Source organism: Motacilla alba, chromosome 1A (assembly GCF_015832195.1).
Source record: "Motacilla alba alba isolate MOTALB_02 chromosome 1A, Motacilla_alba_V1.0_pri, whole genome shotgun sequence".
In the NCBI taxonomy this organism is placed as follows: domain Eukaryota; kingdom Metazoa; phylum Chordata; class Aves; order Passeriformes; family Motacillidae; genus Motacilla; species Motacilla alba.
The window spans coordinates 25,156,017-25,177,948 of NC_052031.1; the positions used below are offsets into that span (position 1 = coordinate 25,156,017).

General features: G+C 37.8%; 1 protein-coding gene across 5 annotated transcripts in view; it reads right to left on the minus strand.

Moving 5' to 3' along the window:
• Window positions 1–21,854, minus strand: part of MDFIC (MyoD family inhibitor domain containing) — a 52,234-nt gene extending 30,380 nt beyond the window's left edge. The window contains exons 1-5 of one of the 5 annotated variants that reach the window (XM_038153209.1): window positions 21,720–21,829; window positions 21,264–21,413; window positions 20,754–20,971; window positions 19,512–19,666; window positions 8,205–8,336 (exon numbers count right to left, since the gene is read on the minus strand). In XM_038153209.1, coding sequence (XP_038009137.1) covers window positions 8,205–8,336; window positions 19,512–19,602 — 223 coding nt within the window. In that variant the 5' untranslated portion in view covers window positions 19,603–19,666; window positions 20,754–20,971; window positions 21,264–21,413; window positions 21,720–21,829. Of the gene's footprint in view, window positions 1–8,204; window positions 8,337–19,511; window positions 19,667–19,901; window positions 19,975–20,095; window positions 20,293–20,753; window positions 20,972–21,263; window positions 21,414–21,719 lie in introns of those variants that run through there. The other 4 variants (XM_038153208.1, XM_038153206.1, XM_038153207.1 and 1 more) reach the window with 4 other exon arrangements.
• Window positions 21,855–21,932: the final 78 nt, after the last annotated feature.

The window sequence follows — 21,932 nt, forward strand, 5'->3', positions numbered from 1 at the left end:
CAAGCTCTGTATCCTGCCTTACCATCAAAATATAAACTGAAGTTGATCCCTCAGACAAGTTTTTCCAGGTGGGTTAATCCCAAATCCTCTCACCAAAACTTATTTTCTTTCATTTTGAAATTCAAGCAAAAAGAGTATAGCTCACTGATCTCCTGTATTCCTGAATTGTACAGACCTAAAGGATGTTCTATTCTGGTTTGACACTGCTCTTACAGCCAGTTCTGGTCAACACAATAATCTTTCATTGCTTTTCTGTCAAAATGTGAATTTTATTTCAACTTGCAACTTATGGAATACAGTCAAAATATGCACCTGTCCTATTGAAGAAAGGAGACTGGGAAAGGTAGATGCCTTCTAACTGGCCAAGAGGTTTTATTTTGTAGAAGTACTTCCGACTTACCCGTACCTGAAGACAGGCTTGCCCTGGTCTGCCGAAGAACAGGCAATAGTTTATGCTGTCCCTCGGTAGCAAAAACTTGCCCTGAAGGTCAAATCTGACTCATAGGCCATTTTTTAATAGGTTTGCCTAACTCTTTGCTCTACTTGACTTGTCTCAAAAGCAAACTTCTTAACATTTTATACAAACATTATACAAACTTAAGTTTGAGTTATAAACCAATAAAACTCACTTAAATGTGAGGAATCTTTGCAACAGGAAATAGTCTCTTAGCTGAAATTCTGCTGTAATTAACATCAGCATTGCTAAATTTTTTTCAAACAACTGTCATAATATTTATAGTTCAAAGAGAAAACATGATAATTGAGACACTGCATAGATTTTGAGGGAAGAAAGTTTACAAGCAAAATTTAAGCCTCTAAAAATCATGGGTCCAGACAAACTCAGAATTTGAAAAGTTCTTCTGGTAGGATGCAGGAGTTTGCATTTTATAATTACAAACTTCAAGAGCAGTCTCCACACAAAAATGTTTCTCACACACCAGAGCACTACAGTTCACTCAAAAAGAGTTAAGGCTCAGGTAGCAAATAATCAACCATTCTCTTAAATCAAGCCTCAATATATGTGGAAGCCTACTTTGCCAGTAAAATGATTTAAAAAAATTGATAATAGAAATAGCCCGAGTGACCACAGCTGTTTGACATTTTAATGTTTTTCAAAAGGCTCCTTGGGTTTGGATTATGAAGAATTTTTTAAGGGAAAACAGAAAACCACACCACAAGAAGACAGCAATAGGTTAATTCTGTTTCTCTTTATCTTTTATAAAAATACCTTCAAGGAAAGGTACTTGTGGGTTCTTTTGCACTATAGGTATCATATTATCAGAATGCATAAGAAGTAAGCTGTATTCAGACCTCTTTCCTCTATGTAGCTATATAAAGAAGAAAAAGGTTTAACTGTGATTATTTATCTAAGGCTTATCCTGTGACCATGAGTCCCTCTCCCCCTCTTTCACTTTTTTATCAGTAAATAAAAAATTTAAAAATATTTAAAACTATTTTGACTCTTAAATTTTGAAGAATTCCTTTCATTATTTTGTTGTAAACACAATATACAGTCCTGTCTTTGAGCTGTATAAACCTACATGATGCTTTTCACACCAATGACAGCAAATACAAAATTAAATCTAACATGAGAAAAAAAGAACTTTTGCCGTGGTTTAGGTTCATGACATTTTTGCCAGCAGCAAGGTTGCTCAAAGAATGTGTTAGATAATGATACTTTCTTACACTTTGTAATTTAGTGTTTTCTTTGCTAAATATGGCTAACTAAATACTGTTAGTACTGAAAACAGAAGAGTAAAACCACACTGACTCATTGGCTTGGTAGTATAATATTTCACATAGAATGCAGTCAAGAGTTTTATTATTCCTCCTCCTTAAGGATCTACTACAAGCATATTCTACTTTTTTCCCTATAAGAGGAAATAATCAGAAAAAGAATATAACTATTCTTTCTCATGTAGGCATAACAGCATGATTAATTCTGAGACAGTACCAATACAACACAGGAAAATATTCTGGAATTAAGATACAATTTACTTCAGGCCCAAACACAGCAAGCACAGTAATCTTCACATTACTTGAAGAATTTCACCTTTGTCTGGTACAGATGATTACTGCCATCCAAACTTCCTCAGCCTCAGACCATAAACTCAGATAACATTTTGAGAGTCACAAGTAAAATAAAACAGAAACTAAAAGGCTCCAAGTAATTCTGGCTATTAGTGATATGCAGAATACATACACCTATCTTACAACCATCTGGAACAGTTTAAACTTCTCACTGAAGTTTGACTACTGTTCTGTAAATGGATCAACACCAGCAAGAAGTTTATTTCTTGACATGGAGTGACAACAGAGTATACAAATTCCTCATCTATCTCAGTCCATCATGAGCTGCATTGCCTTACAGCATGTAGAGTTGAAGGGAAGAGGATATACAGAAAACACATACACCTGGCAGCAGCTTGGTGTGCAAGGGACCACTACAGCAACACTCGGGTCATTTCACTTCTGTAAACACAGAAACACCAGGATCAGTTAGGTTGGAAAAGACTTCTGAGATCATTGAGTCCGACTTATGACAGAACAACAGCATGTCAACTAGATCATGGCACTAAGTGCCACGTCCAGGCTTTCCTTAAACATCTCCAGGGATGGTAACTTCACTACCTCCCTGGGCAGTCCATTCCAACATCTGATCTTCCTTTCTATGAAGAAATTCTTCCTGATGACCAACCTAAACCTCCCCTGGTGCAGCTTCAGACTGTGTTTTCTTGTCCTGGGAGAAGAGACCAACTCCCACCTGGCCACAACATAATTTCAGGCAAGTGTAGAGAGTGATAAGGTCTCCCCTGAGCCTCCTTTTTTCCAGGCTAATACCAAAGACCCAGTCAGACTCTGAAGACTGTAACTATAATGGTACAGCTACCTGTGAAAACCCCTCTCTACCCAGGAGAAGGTAAAGTGAAGATCACAGGGAAAGGCTTTGATTGTGCAACTCACCAGGCCCCTCAATAGGCCTGAGAAACTTTTCAAAGACTTTTGGAGCAGAAGTAGTAAAAGAACTGCCAGGTCAGGGGAGAAACAGAAGCAACACAGGCTAGTTCTGTGCTGGGGAGAGGATTAGAAAATCTCTGGGAGAGGAATTTTCAGGGAGCACCTCTTTACACCTACTAGCTAGATTTGTCAAAGATTAACCTTTTTTTAAAGAAGGTTCTAAATATCAAATACTGTGCTGCTGTATAAATATTGAACTGATTAAGTTTTGTTCATTCATAGGTTAACAGATTTTTATACCTGGGTCTATTTGGAACATTGTACATAAATCACTTCTTTAACTAATAGAATACACCTTTCAAACCCAGTAATATATTTTGAATAATTTCCATTAATCTATTCTGCACAATTTCTGTAGTCACACAGAGTTATGCTGCAAGAAGACTGCATTTGTCATACTTTCTAGCTTTGAAAATAACCATTTAAGTTAACTCAAGCACTTTGCACTATTTTATAGACAGAATAAACAAGATCATCTCAAATCACAGTAATTGTAAGATGACTGTGCATCATAGAACAGCCAAGAAAAGATATCTGGATTAATATCAAACAAAACAGACTTCTAAACAGTAGATTAGCTACTTCTGATTGAAAAAAAAAAACAAAAAAAAACAAAAAACAAACAAACCCAAACACAAACAACATAACAAACTACAGAACTCACTCACTTAGCCAGACAAATAAAGGAATTTCCAAACCTTAAAACTAAATAAATAATAATGTAAAGTGAAAATGTCAACATAAAATACAGAAAACAAAAAGATAAATATATTTAGGTTTTTACTCCAGAAGAATACAGTAAATAAAATAGTGGCCACAAAACCATGTAAAATTGATCCCCACAGAGCTGAAAGAAACATCCTTTTCTCTGAAGAACCACTCTTATCAGGAGGGTGTTCCATGGAGGAGAAAGAGACAATTGAAGCTAGAAAATGATGGATAGCAATGACCTTTCTATCTGTAAAACATGGGCATATTTTAGGTATTTAATCTTCAGAATTGGATTATTATTAATCAATTATTCATGACAATTTGAATCTATGGTAGATGTTTTTTGTTTTCTTAAATATCACATAGCTAAGCTTCTGCTTGAGAACTGGAAAGGAGATTAAATCCTCACAAGCAAATAGTGTTCAAGGCTGGCATTTTATTCCCTCCTAAACATTCCCTTCCCTGCATAGCAACACACATTGAAGATAACCTAGTGCCCTCTGCAAAAATCCTGCCTAAGTATTCTAAAATCCATCTTTACAGCCTTTTTTCCTCTAAAAGGGAAAAAAATCCCATACCTCTTCCAGAGAACAAAGAAGAGCATTGTGGTAACACGGAGCAGCAAAAACTGCTATGGCTTCATTCCTATAGCCACAGGTTACCCTGCTGCATATTTAACATGCACTCCTCCTCACCTGCCAACAGTGAGTGATAACAGAAGCAGAACCACTCCATTATGGGCCACCAGACCATACAATGAAAATAAGCAGAAGGTGTTTGCAGATATTTAAAATGCACTGCCAAAAAAGATAGCAGATGGAGTTATTCTAAAGCTCTTTTGAAAATCAGAACCCCTACAGTCAGAAATAATATTAAAAATACGTACGTGTCTGTGAAGAGAAGGGAACAGGTAAAAACATTTTCTAGAAGAAACACTGTACTGAAAAATATGCGTCTTCCCAGCTGGGACAACCACTATGGAAAGCCTCTCCTTTACTCAGGTTCTAAAACTGAAGGATTTGGATAGCAGTTGCCACCTTATGATGACTAAAGCAAATTTAACACACATAAAGCCACCAACGATTTGGCAGTTTTTCCTGTTCTTAAATACTCTGTTAAAAAAGTACACCTTATTCCTAGTCTGACTGAACTTCCTGACATTATATTTAGTTCTCCCTTTGTCTTGCTATAGTTGAAGAACTGTCTTAACAAAATTCTGTTTGTTGTGGCATACTTCTTAGGGAGTAGGCAAAGCCCCTCTTTATTCCCTTTGTTAACACCAAACAGATTGAATTCCAGGAGGTTTTCCACAACATGGCATGTTTTCAAGTACTCCAGTCATTCCTGAGATATTTGTGGTTCTCGCCTGACCCTTTTCCAACTGAACAGTCTTCCACTAACAGTTATGCAAGTGTATTAACAATTACTACAGAAAGGTAATACAACTGCTTCCTTCTTATGCAGCCCTTCATTGTTCATATGTCAGTATACAGTAATCTTTTGACTCTCAAAGTCTCTTCAAAAACAATAAATTCTTTGGTTGAGGCTTCCCGTTAGATTAACCATTTACCCAGCATATTATGAACATTTTCATTAATGGGGAGAAGGGATGCTCCAAAGGAGATGGGGAAAAGGCTAATCTGGAGGAAATCTCTGGAGGTTAAAAAAGGGAGCTTGAAAAAAAGACTGAAAGGGCAAATCAAGGTGAACGTAAAACATCTTACTGTGGAAAACAGGGGCAGTGTTTTATTTTATTGATGTTGCCTGGTAAACTGAGTTCACAAGTGCAAATGAGAAATCATACATAATGAAGTCATTACAGGGGCTCTAACACTGGACTTCGTTGTTAGTGTGCCAGTAAATCTGACTGATTAATCTAATTCCATATAACAGCAGGATAAAACAGCTGCAAACAAGGAAAACCTTGGAAATTAAATGCTGGAAACATTTATAAAGTAAAAGCTAATGCTAAGACAAATGGAGTATGTATCAACTGTGGGGATGGAAAACAATCTGTACGGGAAAAAAGAAACTGAATCATTAGGATAGTGTGGAACAGTTGTGAAGTATGCGCTGTCTAAAACAATTTTTAGAAATTACTTTTAAAATATATACTGTAATAATCAAAACGCTGTTTATTTCTAACCTCAAACTTCTTTCAATATGCAACAGTCTGTGCACTTCAGTTTGGTGGGGTAATAGATGTGGTTGAATCAAGACCATTTTGAACTACAATACTTATTTTTCACATGAAATACCCAAGTAGTGTTTGTGATAAGAAAGCTTATGTTTGTTGCACTTGTTCTAGTTTTCAAACTTGGCTACTAGGTATATTGAGTTGTAAAACTTCTGCAAACTACAAAATGCATAACTGGTCAAGCACTGTTCCTCAATTTTTAAAAGGAGAACAAACTTCCCTACTCATAAGCCTTGCACCAAAAAAAAAAAAAAAAAAAAACCAAAAAAAAAAAAAAAACCAAAAAGAAACTGCTTTGATTTCATAATTTTTGTTTCTTCCATCTAGAAAACTTTAAACTAAAGGTTATTTGAAGCAAGGAGAGGTTTTCATCATAGAATCTAATCAAGTATGACTCACAATAAAGCCTCCAGTACACACTTATTAAGACTAAGTGTTTTAGAAACTTACAGCTATCAGCTAAACTTGCTTTCCACAAAGTCAGAGTGCTACTCTGGCTCAAAGTCAGAGTAAAGCTACTCATGACTCCAGGATGAGGACAGTCATGCACAGTGGAACAGTACCTTTTACCTCTACATTTTATCCTATCTTCCTCCTTTTCCCTGTTCCTTTTTTTTCTTTTTTTTTTTTTTTTAATTCAGCAGCAACAAACCCTTCCATCACAGAGATATAACTACATACAATCATCAAGTCACTTTACCAGGGGTTTCCAGTATCTGCTGCAAATTCTACATTATGTTGAAAGAAAAGTATCATTTCCACACACTCCCCAGTGCAGCCACTGCAGTATGTCTTGGTGGTGAACAGACCAGAGGATGCCCAGAATCACCCTACAGTCCTTGGTCCTTTCCTCCATAGTTTCGGCATGTTGCTAACTGCTATGAAATAAATCTGCTTTCTCATGTATTTGGGAATAAGGAAACTTCTAGAAAGAGGGAATGACAAGGAGGCTATTCCAAAAGCAGAAGATGGCATGCACACCTTTCCGTATCATCAACATAAGCACAACGCAACTGCTTGTCCAGGGACACTTAGGCTTAAAACAATAATCTTTTGGGACTACGTAAACTCTCAAGCTGCGCAGGACAATTCTCCCTGTTTGTAGCCCTTTAAGAACTATTTTAAATTGTCAGATAAATATATGACATGCTAAATTCAAGTTTCCTGTAAAGGATTGAGATAACTATTAAATACATTAGAGGTGCAAGTATTTACTGGGATTATTAGTTAAGAAGAAAAAAGGATTAACTAAGATTTGAAAATAATTTCAAATGCTAAAACAAAGTTCCAGAGAAGATAAATGATAAGATAAGACTAAAAAACAACTAAGCAAAATAACAAAACAAATGAAAAAACAATCTAAAAAGAAACAGATAACTGCAGCAAAAAATCACCAGTTTTGACAACAGCAGGTTTAGAAATATGAATTTACCCCACTGTCAACAGTATAGTGTGCATTGTAAAGAGAGACTAAGGCTGAAATGTGTGATCAGACAACCTCAAGAGAGCTGAAGCACCACTCTGCATTTAGTCCATTTTCTTTCTGAATACACCCTATAATTAGAGAATAGTTCCTCATGCTGCCCCTCCCTTGAGCAACTAACACTCAGGCATTCACAGAATTTTAGAGCATTACAGAGTATTACCTCTGGCAGTCAACAGAAATATTTCTGCCTTAATAGGGTACAATGGATAGCATATAATCTTCAGTTCAAGACAGGAAAATAGGGATGATCTTGCATACCTTTTTATGTTTTAAAGCATACAGGACATACAGTAGGAATGTGGACCTGTAAAAACTAATTTAAAAACTCCACAGATCCATAGCATGGATCTACCACTTCAGGACTCAAAACCCTTAAAAAACTTACACCTGACCACTACTCAGTGCATCTGGAGGCAACTGCTCTCAGCATAGTTTACTCTGCTGCTTATATATATGCATTACCTGGGAAATTTAGGGTGATGACACCTAGCACAGCTGCACACATGCAGTATAACTATTGTACTATTAATGAGAAGAATATAACACTAAGGCTTTAAAAGCTTAGATGCTACAGAGGTCTACACCATAGTGCACCACTCAAGTCACACCTTTCTTTATACTTGTTGATTATGCATGCTGACAGGAGTCAATCTGGGAAATAAATTCAGTAGATGTGCATTACAGTTGCAACACAATTGCATTTGACACACATTTAACAGAGTCAACAGGCAGTCTCCCATTACACTGTGAAAGCAAGCCTCAGTGGCAGCAATTTGTTCTGGAAATACTTACTTCTGATGAGGTCACCATCAGTGTGATTTCCCCAGATGGACTGCTCTTGTATCTCTGCTTGTATACTCTGATTACTGGAAGGCTGGTTTATGTCTTTATCTCCTGACACAGCAGTCTCTTGGTCAGTTTTTCCTAAGTCAAAAGAAATTTCAAATAATTAATTTCTACAGTTTTTCTCTAAGTGAGCAAAACTAATTTTGAAAATTAAAAGTAAGATTGCATAAATTATAACTTGTTTTAGTTTCCCCTTTTGTTTCCTTAGAATTAATTTCCAATAAAGTTGATTTTCCATTTGTTTTCTGGCCTAGATCAATATAATTTCTCGTTAAGAAAGACTTTTAGTCAAATTGTATCCAATTGTGCAAAATAATACTCAGCACCTCAGCAGCTTCTGTAACAAATTATATTTTTGGGGGGTGGGGTGTTTTCTTATTTAGTTACCTTCCAGAAAGTTTTCATATAAAAATTTTAATAGCTTTGTCACACAAAAAAACCATTATTTTTTACCCACATACATGTGGCTCTAGCATATAAAAGCTCTAGTTATTTCACAAAATTTTGTTCTCTATTTTTTATAATTAAACACATAAAGACAAATACAGTTTAAACTTCAAAAGTTACTAGTACAAAAATTCAGAAATTATTTTATCACAATTATCTATTTTTAGTTGAAAAAAATACTTTTAAAAAGCCACTGCTGATTAAAAGTAAAAATTTAGCCAATAATGAAAAGAAAAAGTTTTTCTTCTCTCCAAGTATACATAAGATGCAGGGAAAATTCCATAGAAAGGTTATTTGAGGGATTCTTCAGCTTATTTCACAATGTAACAGATGTTTTGATGATGTTGCCAGTTATCACAAGGAGACCAGAATTTCCTCAAACCAAGGCAAGTGACAGTTTTCATCTTCACTGTCATTAATGTTTTAATCATCAAATCAGCACACACAAATCTTTCTGTTCTTGATTGTTACAGATTTTTCCAACTGGCACTCCAGGAAACATCTTAAAATCTGGATTTACTTTGTTTATTATTCACAGCAACAGATAATCAGTTTAAATTACTTAAGGGATCTGTAAAACTTTTAAGTATTTTCAGTCTCATGTATTTTTTTTGAGTACATCTACATTCAATATTTACAGTGAACCTAGATGAGTAACTGTTGAAAAGGCTGTTAAATCTATTTATTTGTTTCAAACAAATACATTTATAAATCCCATATTACAGTTTCATATACTCTATCCTCTAGTAAAGCAATTATTCAGTCCGTAAAGGTTAGTTTCTTATGTAACCCACAGCACTTTGATTTTAAATCCTAACTTTCGGCCTTTGTTATCCACGCTATTAAACTGAGGCACTGGCATCACTCAAAATAATATATGCTATCTTGTGTGTACAGTAGCATATGCCTTCAAGCACTGCTGCTCCCCTTCTATCAATTTCCACCTCTGAAATGTCTGACCTAGCTACCTCCGTGGTACTTTGCTCTCAGTCCTCCTTCCCACCAACAACTTGTCAGTATTTCCTCAAGCCCATCCTGAGAGGAATTGATTCACTGGGATTGGTGGAGTTATTGAAATGAATGGGAAGATATTGACTTTAATGAGTTTTGCCCCTTGCCCTGATGACTTAATCTTACCAGATACTCATCCTATTAACATTAAAAAAAAACTAAACAAAACAAAACAAAACACCTAACAAAAAAACCTCCCCCCCAAAAAAAACAACCAAAAACAACAACAAACCAAAACACAGAGGTTTTCAACCCCTTTGACAGACATCAGATACAAATTATTTCTGCCTGGTATCTATCAAATACAAAGTGACTGTATTGAAGTATGATGATTTAGCCTGTGCAGTTAAGTATTAGGTGCAAATATGTTTCAAAAGTGTCTGAAAACTGTTTTGGGATAGACTGAATAAAAATAAGTAGTGTCCTGACAGAGCTAGTGTAAAAGCGCTCTGCTTTCCACAAACACTAAGCTTAAATGAGATATTTTATGAGATTTTGCTCTTAAATTACTTTACTACAGTGATGACACCAAAATTACAATATGTACCCAGCAGTGCTAGTACAGACCCAGAGAGTAGCTGCATACAATGCTCTCATATAGGATATGACTTTGCAGAACCCTATTATTTCATGTAGTAAACAATGAATGGCTATAAGGAAACAATAATGTTAATATTATGAGGCCCTTAGTGCTCTAGATTACATTTTTATCTAAGAAATCTGAAGGAGTGCAGAATACAATCAGTCATCATTATTCATATGAATTTATTTTTCATCCCTATGCTTGTTTTCAGTTCAGTATTTTTTTTTTCTTCTCACTGTCTAGGCTTTATGTCTATTTTCATGTGCACTTTTATTATTCTATCTGGATTTAGTAAATGGCCAGTCAAGACCATATAAACAATAGTAGAAGTTATCAAGAAAAAAGAAGCACCATTAAAAAGTTAAACAGAAGCAATGTTGCAATTGAGAAGCAAACAATTTTGCTAGGAAGTTCAAAAAAAGTAACATTAATTATCTCTTTGATCTATTGAATTCACATGAAGACTTCCCTGTAAATGCACATAACAGAAACCTACATCGGTAAACACCTGTTTGGTATCTTATTTTGCACTCCAGAATTACCCACTGGAGCAGCTCATCCTGGCAGAGGCTGCTCTGTGGTGTGAGGAGCTCACCCTGGGCAGCAGCAGCTAAGGACCACACAGCCCTTGCCCAGCCCCCAGCAGGACAAAGGGAGAGAACAGAAAGACTCAAAGGAAGAAACTTGTGTGTCAAGATATAGTTGTGTGTCAACACAACATAAGTGAAGAAAAGAGGAAGGAAAACTAAAACAGGAGATGCAAAGGCAATCACTCACCATCTCCCACAAGTAGACTGATGCCCAAGCTAGCCTCTAAGCAATGGCTACCTCCCCTAAAACTCCTTCCCTGTTTTTATTGCTGAGCATGACATTCTGTGGTGTGGAATAGCCCTCTTGTCCTGCTGGGTGGTCAGGATGAGCCAGCTTGTCAATCTGAGCCAGCTGCCTGGATGGTGTCCCCTCCCAGTCCCATGCCTATCTGCAGTCCAGTCACTGGAGAGAAAAGTGGGACAAGAGAAAACCTTGACTGATGCTGTGCAAGTGCTGCTCAGCAACAGCCAACCCACTGGCGTGCTATCAACCTTGCTTGAGTCACTGATCCCAAACACAGCACCACAGGTGTTGCTAAGAAGAAAATCAACCCCATTACACCCCCACTTAGTTTGATGGGGCTTTAGAAATAGTAGACCTTAAGATCTCTTTTATATATTTGAGCACTTTTTCATAAACCGCTTTTGGTACATCAGACTACTGAAAATAGATACACACTGGTGTCTTGATTCAGTTGTTTTTTCTTGAATATGTACCATGTCTCAGTTTTTGTACAAAGGAATTTATTAATTATTCCCTTATAACAAACAGTTGATAATGGGATCATATTTTATTTTTTTTAATATTAGAGGTGCCACTAAAACATATTAATTACAACAAATCACACATGAAGACAGCCTCAAGACCATTCCTGTCTTTTGTTGATGCCATTACTTTTATGTTAGGTACCTAAGAATTTTCACAACAGTAGTTTATGAAGAGTCAACACAAAGACCTTACTCTGACAGAAATACTAATGACTGGATCTGGTCATAGAAAAGCATGACTTTTTTCCACTGCATCTTCAAGTAAGTTTGTAGCACTTTTCTGTTTCAATCAACCTTACCCTTAAGAATTCTTTCTGTCAGACTTCCTTAGTATTTTAGCTTCTGCTTCCTTTAGCACACCCTTCCACTCTCATGTGGCTAACCTCCAATACTGACAGCCAAGAAAAAAAAAGAGATGCTCTTCTTAACAGTTCAAATAATGTAAAGAAAAGACTCATTATGTTCTGAGTCTGGCAGAGCTAAAGTATAAATCCAATCTCTCTTCAAAACCACAGTAAGTTACTCTAGGTCATGTCACAAAAGCAACACAGACTTCTTACCTACCACAGTTCAGCCCCAAACCAGCAACTTGTGTGGCTCTGTACTTCCCCTAAACTAACAGCAGTGCTGGGGCTGAAAAGCTTCTAGTCAAAAGCCCCAGGGAGTCACACCCCCACAGAACACCCTGTGATTTATCCTGAAGGTAAGCATAGGCAGAAACTCTGCTTGTCCAGGGACTAATGCAAGTTTAAGATTTAAACAGTAAGAGATGTGACATGCTCGCAAAGTATAGAATTGAGATGGCTAAAAGCCAAATCATACCTATGATACAGACAACTAGTAAGCCACTTAGTGAAAAAAATTAAAATTTTAATCACATCTCAAAATTACTGCTTCATTAAATAAGTGAATAAACTGAATTACTCCTTTTTCTTTATGGAATTACTTAAGTACATATAAATAATTTCTACAGTACATATATTCATTTTACCATATTCTTGTTATATTTATTTTTAAATTACACAGCAATACACATATTCCATAGAATAGAAATCTGTTTAAGACTATCGTAATACTGATTGCTAACTTTTGTTCTAGTTTGGAGAATATGCCTCTGGTTACACACAGTTCTTTGCAACATGACAAATACATTCTGCAAGACTCCACCAAATGAACAATGTCAGCAGTCTGGATTAGCAACAAGACTACTATTACAACAGCCCTATGAAAAAGTAAACTTAACAAATAGTCAGGGCTGGCAAGAAAGACCCATGTATATTAGGCAAAACAGGTATACAGAGCAATCTCCCCAGATTCCTTCCAATTCTGCATCCTATGCCTTTGGAAAGTTGTTGGAACATATGTCAAACTAATTCCTGAAAAATTCCTAGACCATCCCAGTGAATAATCTCTCTTTTCAGAGCTACATTTGTGTATCTTTCTCTGTAATGTAAAACATATTAAGTGAAGATGAAATTAATACACAAAACTGATAGAAAAAGATAGTTAATAGATGTCTATTTGCAAGACACATGTCAAAGAGCTCAAGTTTGTCAAACAACCAACTTTTCTTCTCCAAGGTTTTGTCTATTCATACATTCACACACCAGCTGCCCGCAAGAGCCCCAGCACATCTTGTTCAGAAATGGGTCTCTGTATGTTCATACATGTGCTATCATGTATCATGAAGTATGTAACACACACAAAACAAAAATGGAAACAAGTGCCCCCATTAAGTGGACTGCACCTCCTCAGAGTTTAATTGGCAGCTGATTTCTGTTCATTAGATGACACATAACCTTACATACTGACTCAGCCATCGCTTCCAAGAATGTGAATCATTAGAGTGCATGACTAGCAAAATGACAAACTGGACTTGAGAAACAGGTTTAGAGTTTGTCTATAAAAGTTAGGAGCTTGTATATAAAATGAATTTAATGAATTCTGCTGCAACAACCAAAGCCTCTGCTGCTATGATGCATTCATTTTCTGTTCACCAGCAATGTCATGGACTGCTCCAAACAGCATGTAAAGAAAAAAACAACTGGCAGGAGAAGTTTCTGGAAACCTGAGTACATCATTCTCACCAAGGAGAGAGAAATAATCAAAATGGACTGGCACAGTGATCACTGATCTACAAAAATGCAATCACAAACAGTCCAACAGTTTTATTGCGTAGGGGCAAAGGAAAGATTTGGAAACATGGGGCAAAAAGTTAATTAGGTGCCTACAGCTGACCTAGTTCTTGGGATGAACCATCAGAAAGCCTGAGTTTTTCCTACAACAAGTAGATGCAGATTTAAAAAGAAATGTGCCAAGTTTAAATCATCCCGAATTAAATTTTGTCCTTCAAAGGAAAGAGGAATTGCAAAATAAAATCAACTGCCACAAAACACAAACACATAAGTAGATCTATGAGGGATAAAAAAAAGTTAAAGAATGTTCCCAAAAGGAAATGTAACAATCAGTTCTCTGTCTCAAGCCTACAATTGTTGGGAGGGATTGAAGAGCATGTGGCAAACACTGCATTTCTAACACTTCCTTTGTTCATTAATAACCTTGCTGGCAAGGAACCATTAAGGATGCTACTTCCTACTGAAAATTCCACTGTTCACAACAATAACACAAAGAAACTCTGATAAAATCACATTTCACAGTATAAGCATTAACAGTAATGCCTACCATCTACTTCATGAAATGTCTAAAACTTTTAGGCATCTTATATAACAAATGAATTCAATAGTTTCTGTAACAGAATGCCTATTCCAGCATTTACCTGAAACAATCTCATTTCATTAGGGACATTTAATTAATACTGATAATCCACAAATAATGAAGTTGGAAGCCTCCAATTAGATGTTTGATTGTTTTAAAACAAAAAAAAAACCCTTATTTGCATTCATTTAATTTCAGTGGCTTTCACTTAAATGTCTTATTGCAACTTTCAGTGGCTTCAGAAGTGCCACAGAAAAAAATAGCTTCTCAAAATTAGAGCAATTTAGCTGAGCAATTTTTTGGAAAACTCTTACAAAGAATTTTCCAGGTGCAAGCTATGGAATAACTATGAAAGCACTAGAAGTCTGACAGCCCTGAACAAATTTGAGTCACAGCAGTGCAAATAGGTGTTCTGCATTATTTTAAGTGTTAAAAAGGTGAAATACGTAAGTGAAGACTTCACAAATAATCATACTAATTATACAGTCAGTTATGCATGTATGTCATTCATCCAGAGAAGCTTCACATGTATACAAACCAGTTTCATGGAAGTGCTAAGCAATACTTGGCTATGGCTGCATTAGCAATGGCTAATAAAACTGGGCCTGTACAGTCAAAGAGTTAACTTTAAGAATATTCCATGTAATACATGTTCCAGGGGCTTTTTACTTTGAACTATTTCTCAGATATAATCTTAAAGATTCAAGGCTTACTAGTGGCTGGAGTGTATTAGGCACATTCCTGCAGCTTTCACATTATTTTGAGCAAAAGGAATCCCATCCAGGTCACTCCCTAGGATCACTCCACAATGTAAATCAAAGTAGAGGCGAACAGATTTACTTCAAAACTGCATGGCTGATCCAAATAAAAAAAAGCAGGATAACACACTCATTGCTAAATGTTACTTACAAGGAAAAAAAAAAAGAAAGAAAAGAAGTGTTTAAAGCAAAGAGAAATCTAGCTTCTGAGAGCCCAGAGCTGAATTTAAGAAGAATTACTGTGATATAAAATAAACCTGTGATGTAAGATGGAACAAAAATATTTCAAACTTGATACAAGATCTTTACAGTCAACTCCACAAGTCTATCACACCCATGAGGGCATGAATCACTTGACTGGAACAGTATGCACGTGAAACTGAAAGCAGACATATGCTTTCATGACAAACTAGAGTCAGACATCTATTTACCAAAGTTTTAGATATTTTAGTCAGTAATATTAAATAAATGCCTCAGTACTGGCACATAGCAATGAAACAAATTAATACAGATTCTCTCAACCCCTGTCAGATAGCAAGAGGGAATAAAATTATAGAGGAAATATTTGGTAAGTTTGAGCAATCTGAGTACACTAGTTAACCGTTAAAATAAAAATATATTACTCATACCACTGAGGCATTGCTGGTAAAGTGGAATAATTGTTGTGATAGCAATCACTGTTGCCTCAAGAATGTCCAAACATTCCCTGCATTAAGTCTTTTGTCACCCAATCTCTTCTAGCCATCAGATTCCTTTCCTGCTCCTCATCATGAAAACAGTTAAGCACTGAAAACATGAAGATTAGAATCACATTCTTGAAGAGGAGTACTTTGTACATTTTCTGAATGGAAGTATTAGTTGCTGCATATGGTTTCTGGAGATACCAAATCAGAGCTGCATCTCCTTCCAGCAACAGTGAGATGATTTGCACCAGAGAGAACAGCCACTTATAGAATCTGATCCTTGATATTCCTACTAGATTTCTCCATCCTCCCCACCCATTAAAATAAAAAGTTCTAGTGAATTTCCATCATCTAAAGATTTATTATAGTGAAATTATCAGTCTCAGTTTTGTAATAAGTTAATCATTATAATTATTGTTTTTATTTTCTTTCTTAATTGAGAAAGCTAAATATTATTCCTTCGTTATTCTAGGTTACAGTTAGTTACCAAAAAGCAAAGATAAAAGCATTCCAGATAATTTATAGATGACAGCCCTGAATTTCTCTCTTGTATTCCATGGTTTATTCAAAAACAGAGGATTTTTTTTTTTTAAAAGCATACCCATAGTCCAGGCAATAATCACACCATAACTTTGAATATATGAAACATTTTCCTTAAAGCAGAGAATCCAATGGTCATGAATTGCAACATTCCTTCCTCAGGGACATTATTTTGGTACCTATGAATTGAGACATACCTGATCACAATCAAATTGAAGACTACATCACACAAGTAGAGTAATCATAATTTGGTTCCAAGGTTCATGAGCTAAGGGAAGAAAGAAGGCATCACTAGGATCTTGAACAAGGGTGCACAAACAGAGCTACACTTTTGGAAGGATGTGGCAGAAATTAACATGTTTACAGAAATTAGATTAAACCTTCCATCCTGCAGTGTGTCTCCTAGAGCAACAGACCACACTGACATAGATAAAGGTTTAAAGACTGAAGCTGAATTTTGACATTGCCATAAAAGAAGATGCCATGATTTCATTTGCTCTCTCTCACAGCACACTAATTGTGGATGGGTGGCCATCCAGATTCTCACTAATATTTATGCATTTATTCAAAAATGAACTAACAAGGAAGAACAGTGACAGGGGATATGTTGAAAAAGCATACTGGTTAAACTAACACAGAAAAATTCTTTTAAATTCTTTTAAATTGTGAAATTCTTTTAAATTCTTTTAAATTGTGAAAGCCAGAGCATACCACATCTGTAGGCCAAACCCTGCCTCAGCCCAGTTTTCACCATGTCCACAATTGATGAATATTCCTGCATACTGCTTAAGCTTTATTAAGTTTGCCTGATTGTTAATTACATTGTGGGATAGCTATTTTTGAATATTCAAAATTCATCTGAAGTTTCTTTTCCTTTCATGGAAAAATACAGGTAATCTTCAGCATCTGAATGTATATGATAGAATGGAAAAGGAACACTTTGTATATCTGGATTTCTTGGTGATACCTTGCAGAACTACAGAAGAGGAAAAGTCTGTTCGCAGGACAAGGTATCTATATCAGTTAAACATATACAAAGCACATTAAAGTAGGCTGTTACAAAGGAGAAATTCCTTCTCATTAGAATGCACTTAATACTTTATTATACATACAAGATAAGCCATCTTTTCCTGATTAAGGAATCTTTAATTTTAGGTCAACCCAGATTTCAGGTATCTCACTGTAAATATATGAAGTCATTTATAGGTCAATAATATGAATTTCAATCAAAGCTTTTAAAATTATCACAAAATTCTAGAGAAGTCAGTGTAACTTTGGCCGTCCTGGGGGCAGAATAGAAGGGTAGGGGCTGTTCAAAGTCCCAGACATAGTATCTTAGTTTTTCAGCCCTGGAATATCTGAATTACCTTACCCTGTAAGCACACACCACAAAGCTGACAACAGAAGTGCTGGAATATAGACTGGAAATGTTATGAACTCACCTCTTCCTCTTTCCACCCCCACTTCCCCAACAAACTTAGACTAGAAAAAAGCAACAAATATCCACATAAAAAAATCCATATTATCCTTAAATCTAAGTTAATTGAATAAAAATAATGTATTTGAATGCTGAATTCTACTTTTTCTTTATGTGAACTCTACATAAGCTTTAAAAGTGAGCATGGGCCTTGATAGGTGTGGCCAGTGAACACACCATAATCATAATCTTGTTTGTACCTTACTGATCCCTAAGAAAGCTGTGAGGTTTAATTGTGTCATTTGGATTTTCTGCACATTACTTGTTAGGGACAGATCAGTATCTGTTTCCTTTCTTTTCATTAAAAAAAAAAAAAAAAAGAGCATGTATTTACAATCATACACAGGACTTTCACTTCATAGTGAACATTCAGCCTGAAGTGGTACTGTGAGAATGAGACCACTTCCATGCTACTTAGTTCACTGACTTGCCACTTCAGTAACTTTGATGTATGGCCTACATGCAGAATTTAACCAGTGTGGCCAGTTGACCACATGACAAATAAAAACAACACACTGAAAATAAACACGTATCACAGGTACTAATAGGCCTGGCAAAAATGTGATTTTAGCAGTTCAGTTCCACATGCTTGATCTTCTGCATTTAATCTCTTTTATTATTATTTTTTTTTTTACTGTTTAGAAGTTATGAGTCATTCTCTAGAACAAAAAAAACCGAAACTCATCCAACAATAAGATAAGTATAAGCCAACTTGCTATGTGCCCCCTTGCCAAAACATTTTTTACTTAGCTACAGATACTTTCTGGTTTCTGAAACAAGTCTTCAGCTTTGATTACACATAGCTATTGATTTTCTTAGTTCCAAAAACAAGACTGCACTTTTAATCCACAGTTGCACAACTGTATTACCAGGCTCTGCTCCAGTTAACCAGTTATGAATAAAGTTACAGTTCTTGAACAAGATTATTTGTCTGTTTTTCAGAGACTTTTTAAACTCCTGTCAGAATTCTGGAAAATCGTAGCTCTAAATAAATAAGCAAAGAAAAGTCTCATCTTCACCAGGACTTGACAGGCAAGCACACTTCCCGATTTTGAGGATAACCTAAACTATACTTTGTCAAACTTGTCTACCTGAAAGTGATCAGAGTATCAGTGTATTTTGTTCAAAAGCAAATAAGACATATATAATTAATCTTTAAGATGAACAAACTTTTAAACAACCTTTTGAACAGCTGATAAGAAAAAAGTTATATTCTCAGAGATTGATTTTAGCTGCAGCATCACAGAATAATCTAAGGAAAAAACAGCAAAGTGACTTCCAACCTGAACAAGGCTCTCGCTATTGGATCAAACTCTCACAATTTACTTCAAGACCTGGAAGGATAGCTTTACTGAAAAGAATTTCTAAACATAAACACAAAGCTGAGAAAAACAAAAGTGATTTTTAAGGAGCAACATCTGCCCCTGAATGACTGCAGTTTTTCAAGTACTGAAAATCAGGGCTGAGAGCAGCACGTTTTTTCTTTACTTTTTATTTTTTGTTCATTTTTTTATGGGAATTTTGTGTTAAAATTATAAAATGGTGAAGCTAAACTGTTACAGAGATACACTACAGAGGGGAGGGGCAAAAAAAGAGGGGTTAAAACCTACTAGTTAAATCAGTAAATGTATCATTCAAATATAACGCGCAACAATTACACAGAAACTTTAAAGCAACTTACCTCGAGGGAGAGAGATCAAAGAGCTGTTTTCAGTCGGAGCTTGCTCTGGCCCTCCAGGCCCCGGAGGAAGAGGTTCTCTCACTTGGGACATCTGCCAGCTCTCTCGAAAGTAACAGAGAGCCTGCACCCCTCTCCAACAAAACTAACACGCGACCCTGAAGGAACAAGCAAATGAAAGGAACTCGTTAATGTATTTTACGCAGAAAACTCACGGCTCGGGGCGAGGGACCGAAGAGGGACAGTCGGGAAGCGGCGGCAACTTTCGGGGGCGGCGGCGGGCGCGCCCCCCGCCCCCTGCAGCGAGCACCCGCGGGGCCGGGAGGCGGGAGCGGCCGAGGGGGTGCCCGGGGGGGCCGCGGCGGAGCCGGCCGGCAGCGCGGCGGAGCCTACCTCCGCATTTCCTCCGCTCCGCCCGGCCTTGCGCCGCGCCCCGGCCGCGGGAGCCTCCGCGCCGCTCCCGCCCCGCCGCCGCCCGGCCCGGCCCGGCAGCCGCCTCCTCTCCTCTCCTCTCAGGCCGCGCCGCGCCGCCCGCCCCGCGGCCTCGGGCCTTCCCCCGGCAGTAGCGCGCACGGCCTGGCACTCACACCCGCTGTCCCACCGCCGCCACAGTCACTCCTTCTCCATCATTTCCGGACAGTGAAACATCCCGCTCCGGCTGGCGGCGGCTGCGGCTCGGGGCGGCGGTTGTGCAGCTCCTGACGCCCGCCAGCGACCGGCCCGCGGGCTGGGCTGGGCTGCGCGGGGCCGCGCTGCCCTCAGCCGGGCCTCCAGCCATGGAAATTCCCCCAGGAGACCGTAACCCGTCAGACAGAAGTAGGCAAGAAGGAAAAAAAAAAAAAAAAAAAAGAAAAAACCCCAGGAGAATGTGAAAGGGAGGCTTTCCAGGCCGGGCAGGGAGCGCAGCTGCAGCGCTGGCAGCGGCGCGGGGCTCGCTGCGTGGCGCAGCCGCTGGCTCCCGGCTGGCCGCGGTGTCACCGATCGCCCGCCGCCGGCTGCGCCTCGCGGCGCGGAGCGGCACGTGCGGCACCGCAGGGCCCCGGCCTTTGCAGCCTCCGCCGGGCCCCGCTGCGCGTACGACCCTCGGCCCCTGACTGGTGACATGCATGGATGTCCGTTAAAAGGACTTCACGGCGGGCACACAGAAATACTCAAAGAACATGAAGAATAGAACAAGCAGTTTTCAAAAGTAGAACCTTAAAGTGCAAACTACTTCCTCTGCTTCCATCTGCCAAGTGGTGTTACCTGGACTTTCTCCATATAGGAAATAACTCTTCTTTCCCACGGCACAGTCTGATGTGATCGTCAGTCTTACGCTCTGTTCTTGCCCACAACACAGCAGTACTGCAATTATTGCTCACACATGTGCTGGTGTCCATAAGCTGCATGCTTTGCCTTTCTTATGGGAACACAGAATGCCACCTTTCTCAGCTGAAGTGTGTCCAGGTTTCAAATGTATTTTCCTTAAAATTTACAAGCAGATTCTTTTACTATGGTTTAGTAAATATGCTAGCTTTACTGGTATGTCTCATGACAGTGAGATATTTAGATATATATTTTGAAGAAACAAAAGTAGGAATATAAAATAAACAAGTTATAGACTATCAGCATCCTAACATGAGAGACTATAGCTGATAGATATTTATTTGGATATCAGACATGCTAAGCAATATGCTCAGTTTTTAAACATTAACTTCCTAAAGTTGAGTCTTTCCCTGACATGCTTGCAAAACCACCAGTATGAAGTGTAAATACCTGAGTAGGAGCCAGTTCTGTGTGAACTCCACACCCTTCAGAGCTAACTCTTATTTCAGAAGTCATCAGTAATTTTGCACCACTCTACAGCTTTATTTTGTCATCGTTGGTGCAAAAGAGAGGTGTGATGAAAGGTGCACATGCTTTCCTCTGAAAAATACCATAATTTTCTAGTATTTCAGTAACCTAAGGTGTTTTTTGGTGCAGCATACTCTTTCTTTAAACATTTATTTGCAAAATGGGGGGGGGGGGGGGGGGGAATGATGTTTTATGTAGGAAATAAGCTGTGTGAAAAAATCCATTTGGGGCCAACAAAGCTATTATTTTACTGTGTAATAATAATATTGGTCTCTATATCCACACTTTTCATCTATGCAAACATTGCCTAACTTTCCATAGTCCCCTCCTTGCTGTCCCGGGGGCAGAGTGATCAAAACATAAGGTAGAATGACTTACCTCAAACTCCCAAGTGAGTCAGTAGCAGAAGAAAGGTTATGACTCACTCTCAACATACAAGCTTGTGTTTTTCCCTCTGAAACTGGAAACATAGCTGAGAGCTGTGGGAGGAGCAATAATTTAGCCAACCACACCCTGCTTCCAAAATATTTCATTGGATAATAAATGCCTATGGAGAGGTGATACCACCCAGGGTTGGTATTTCGGTGGGTT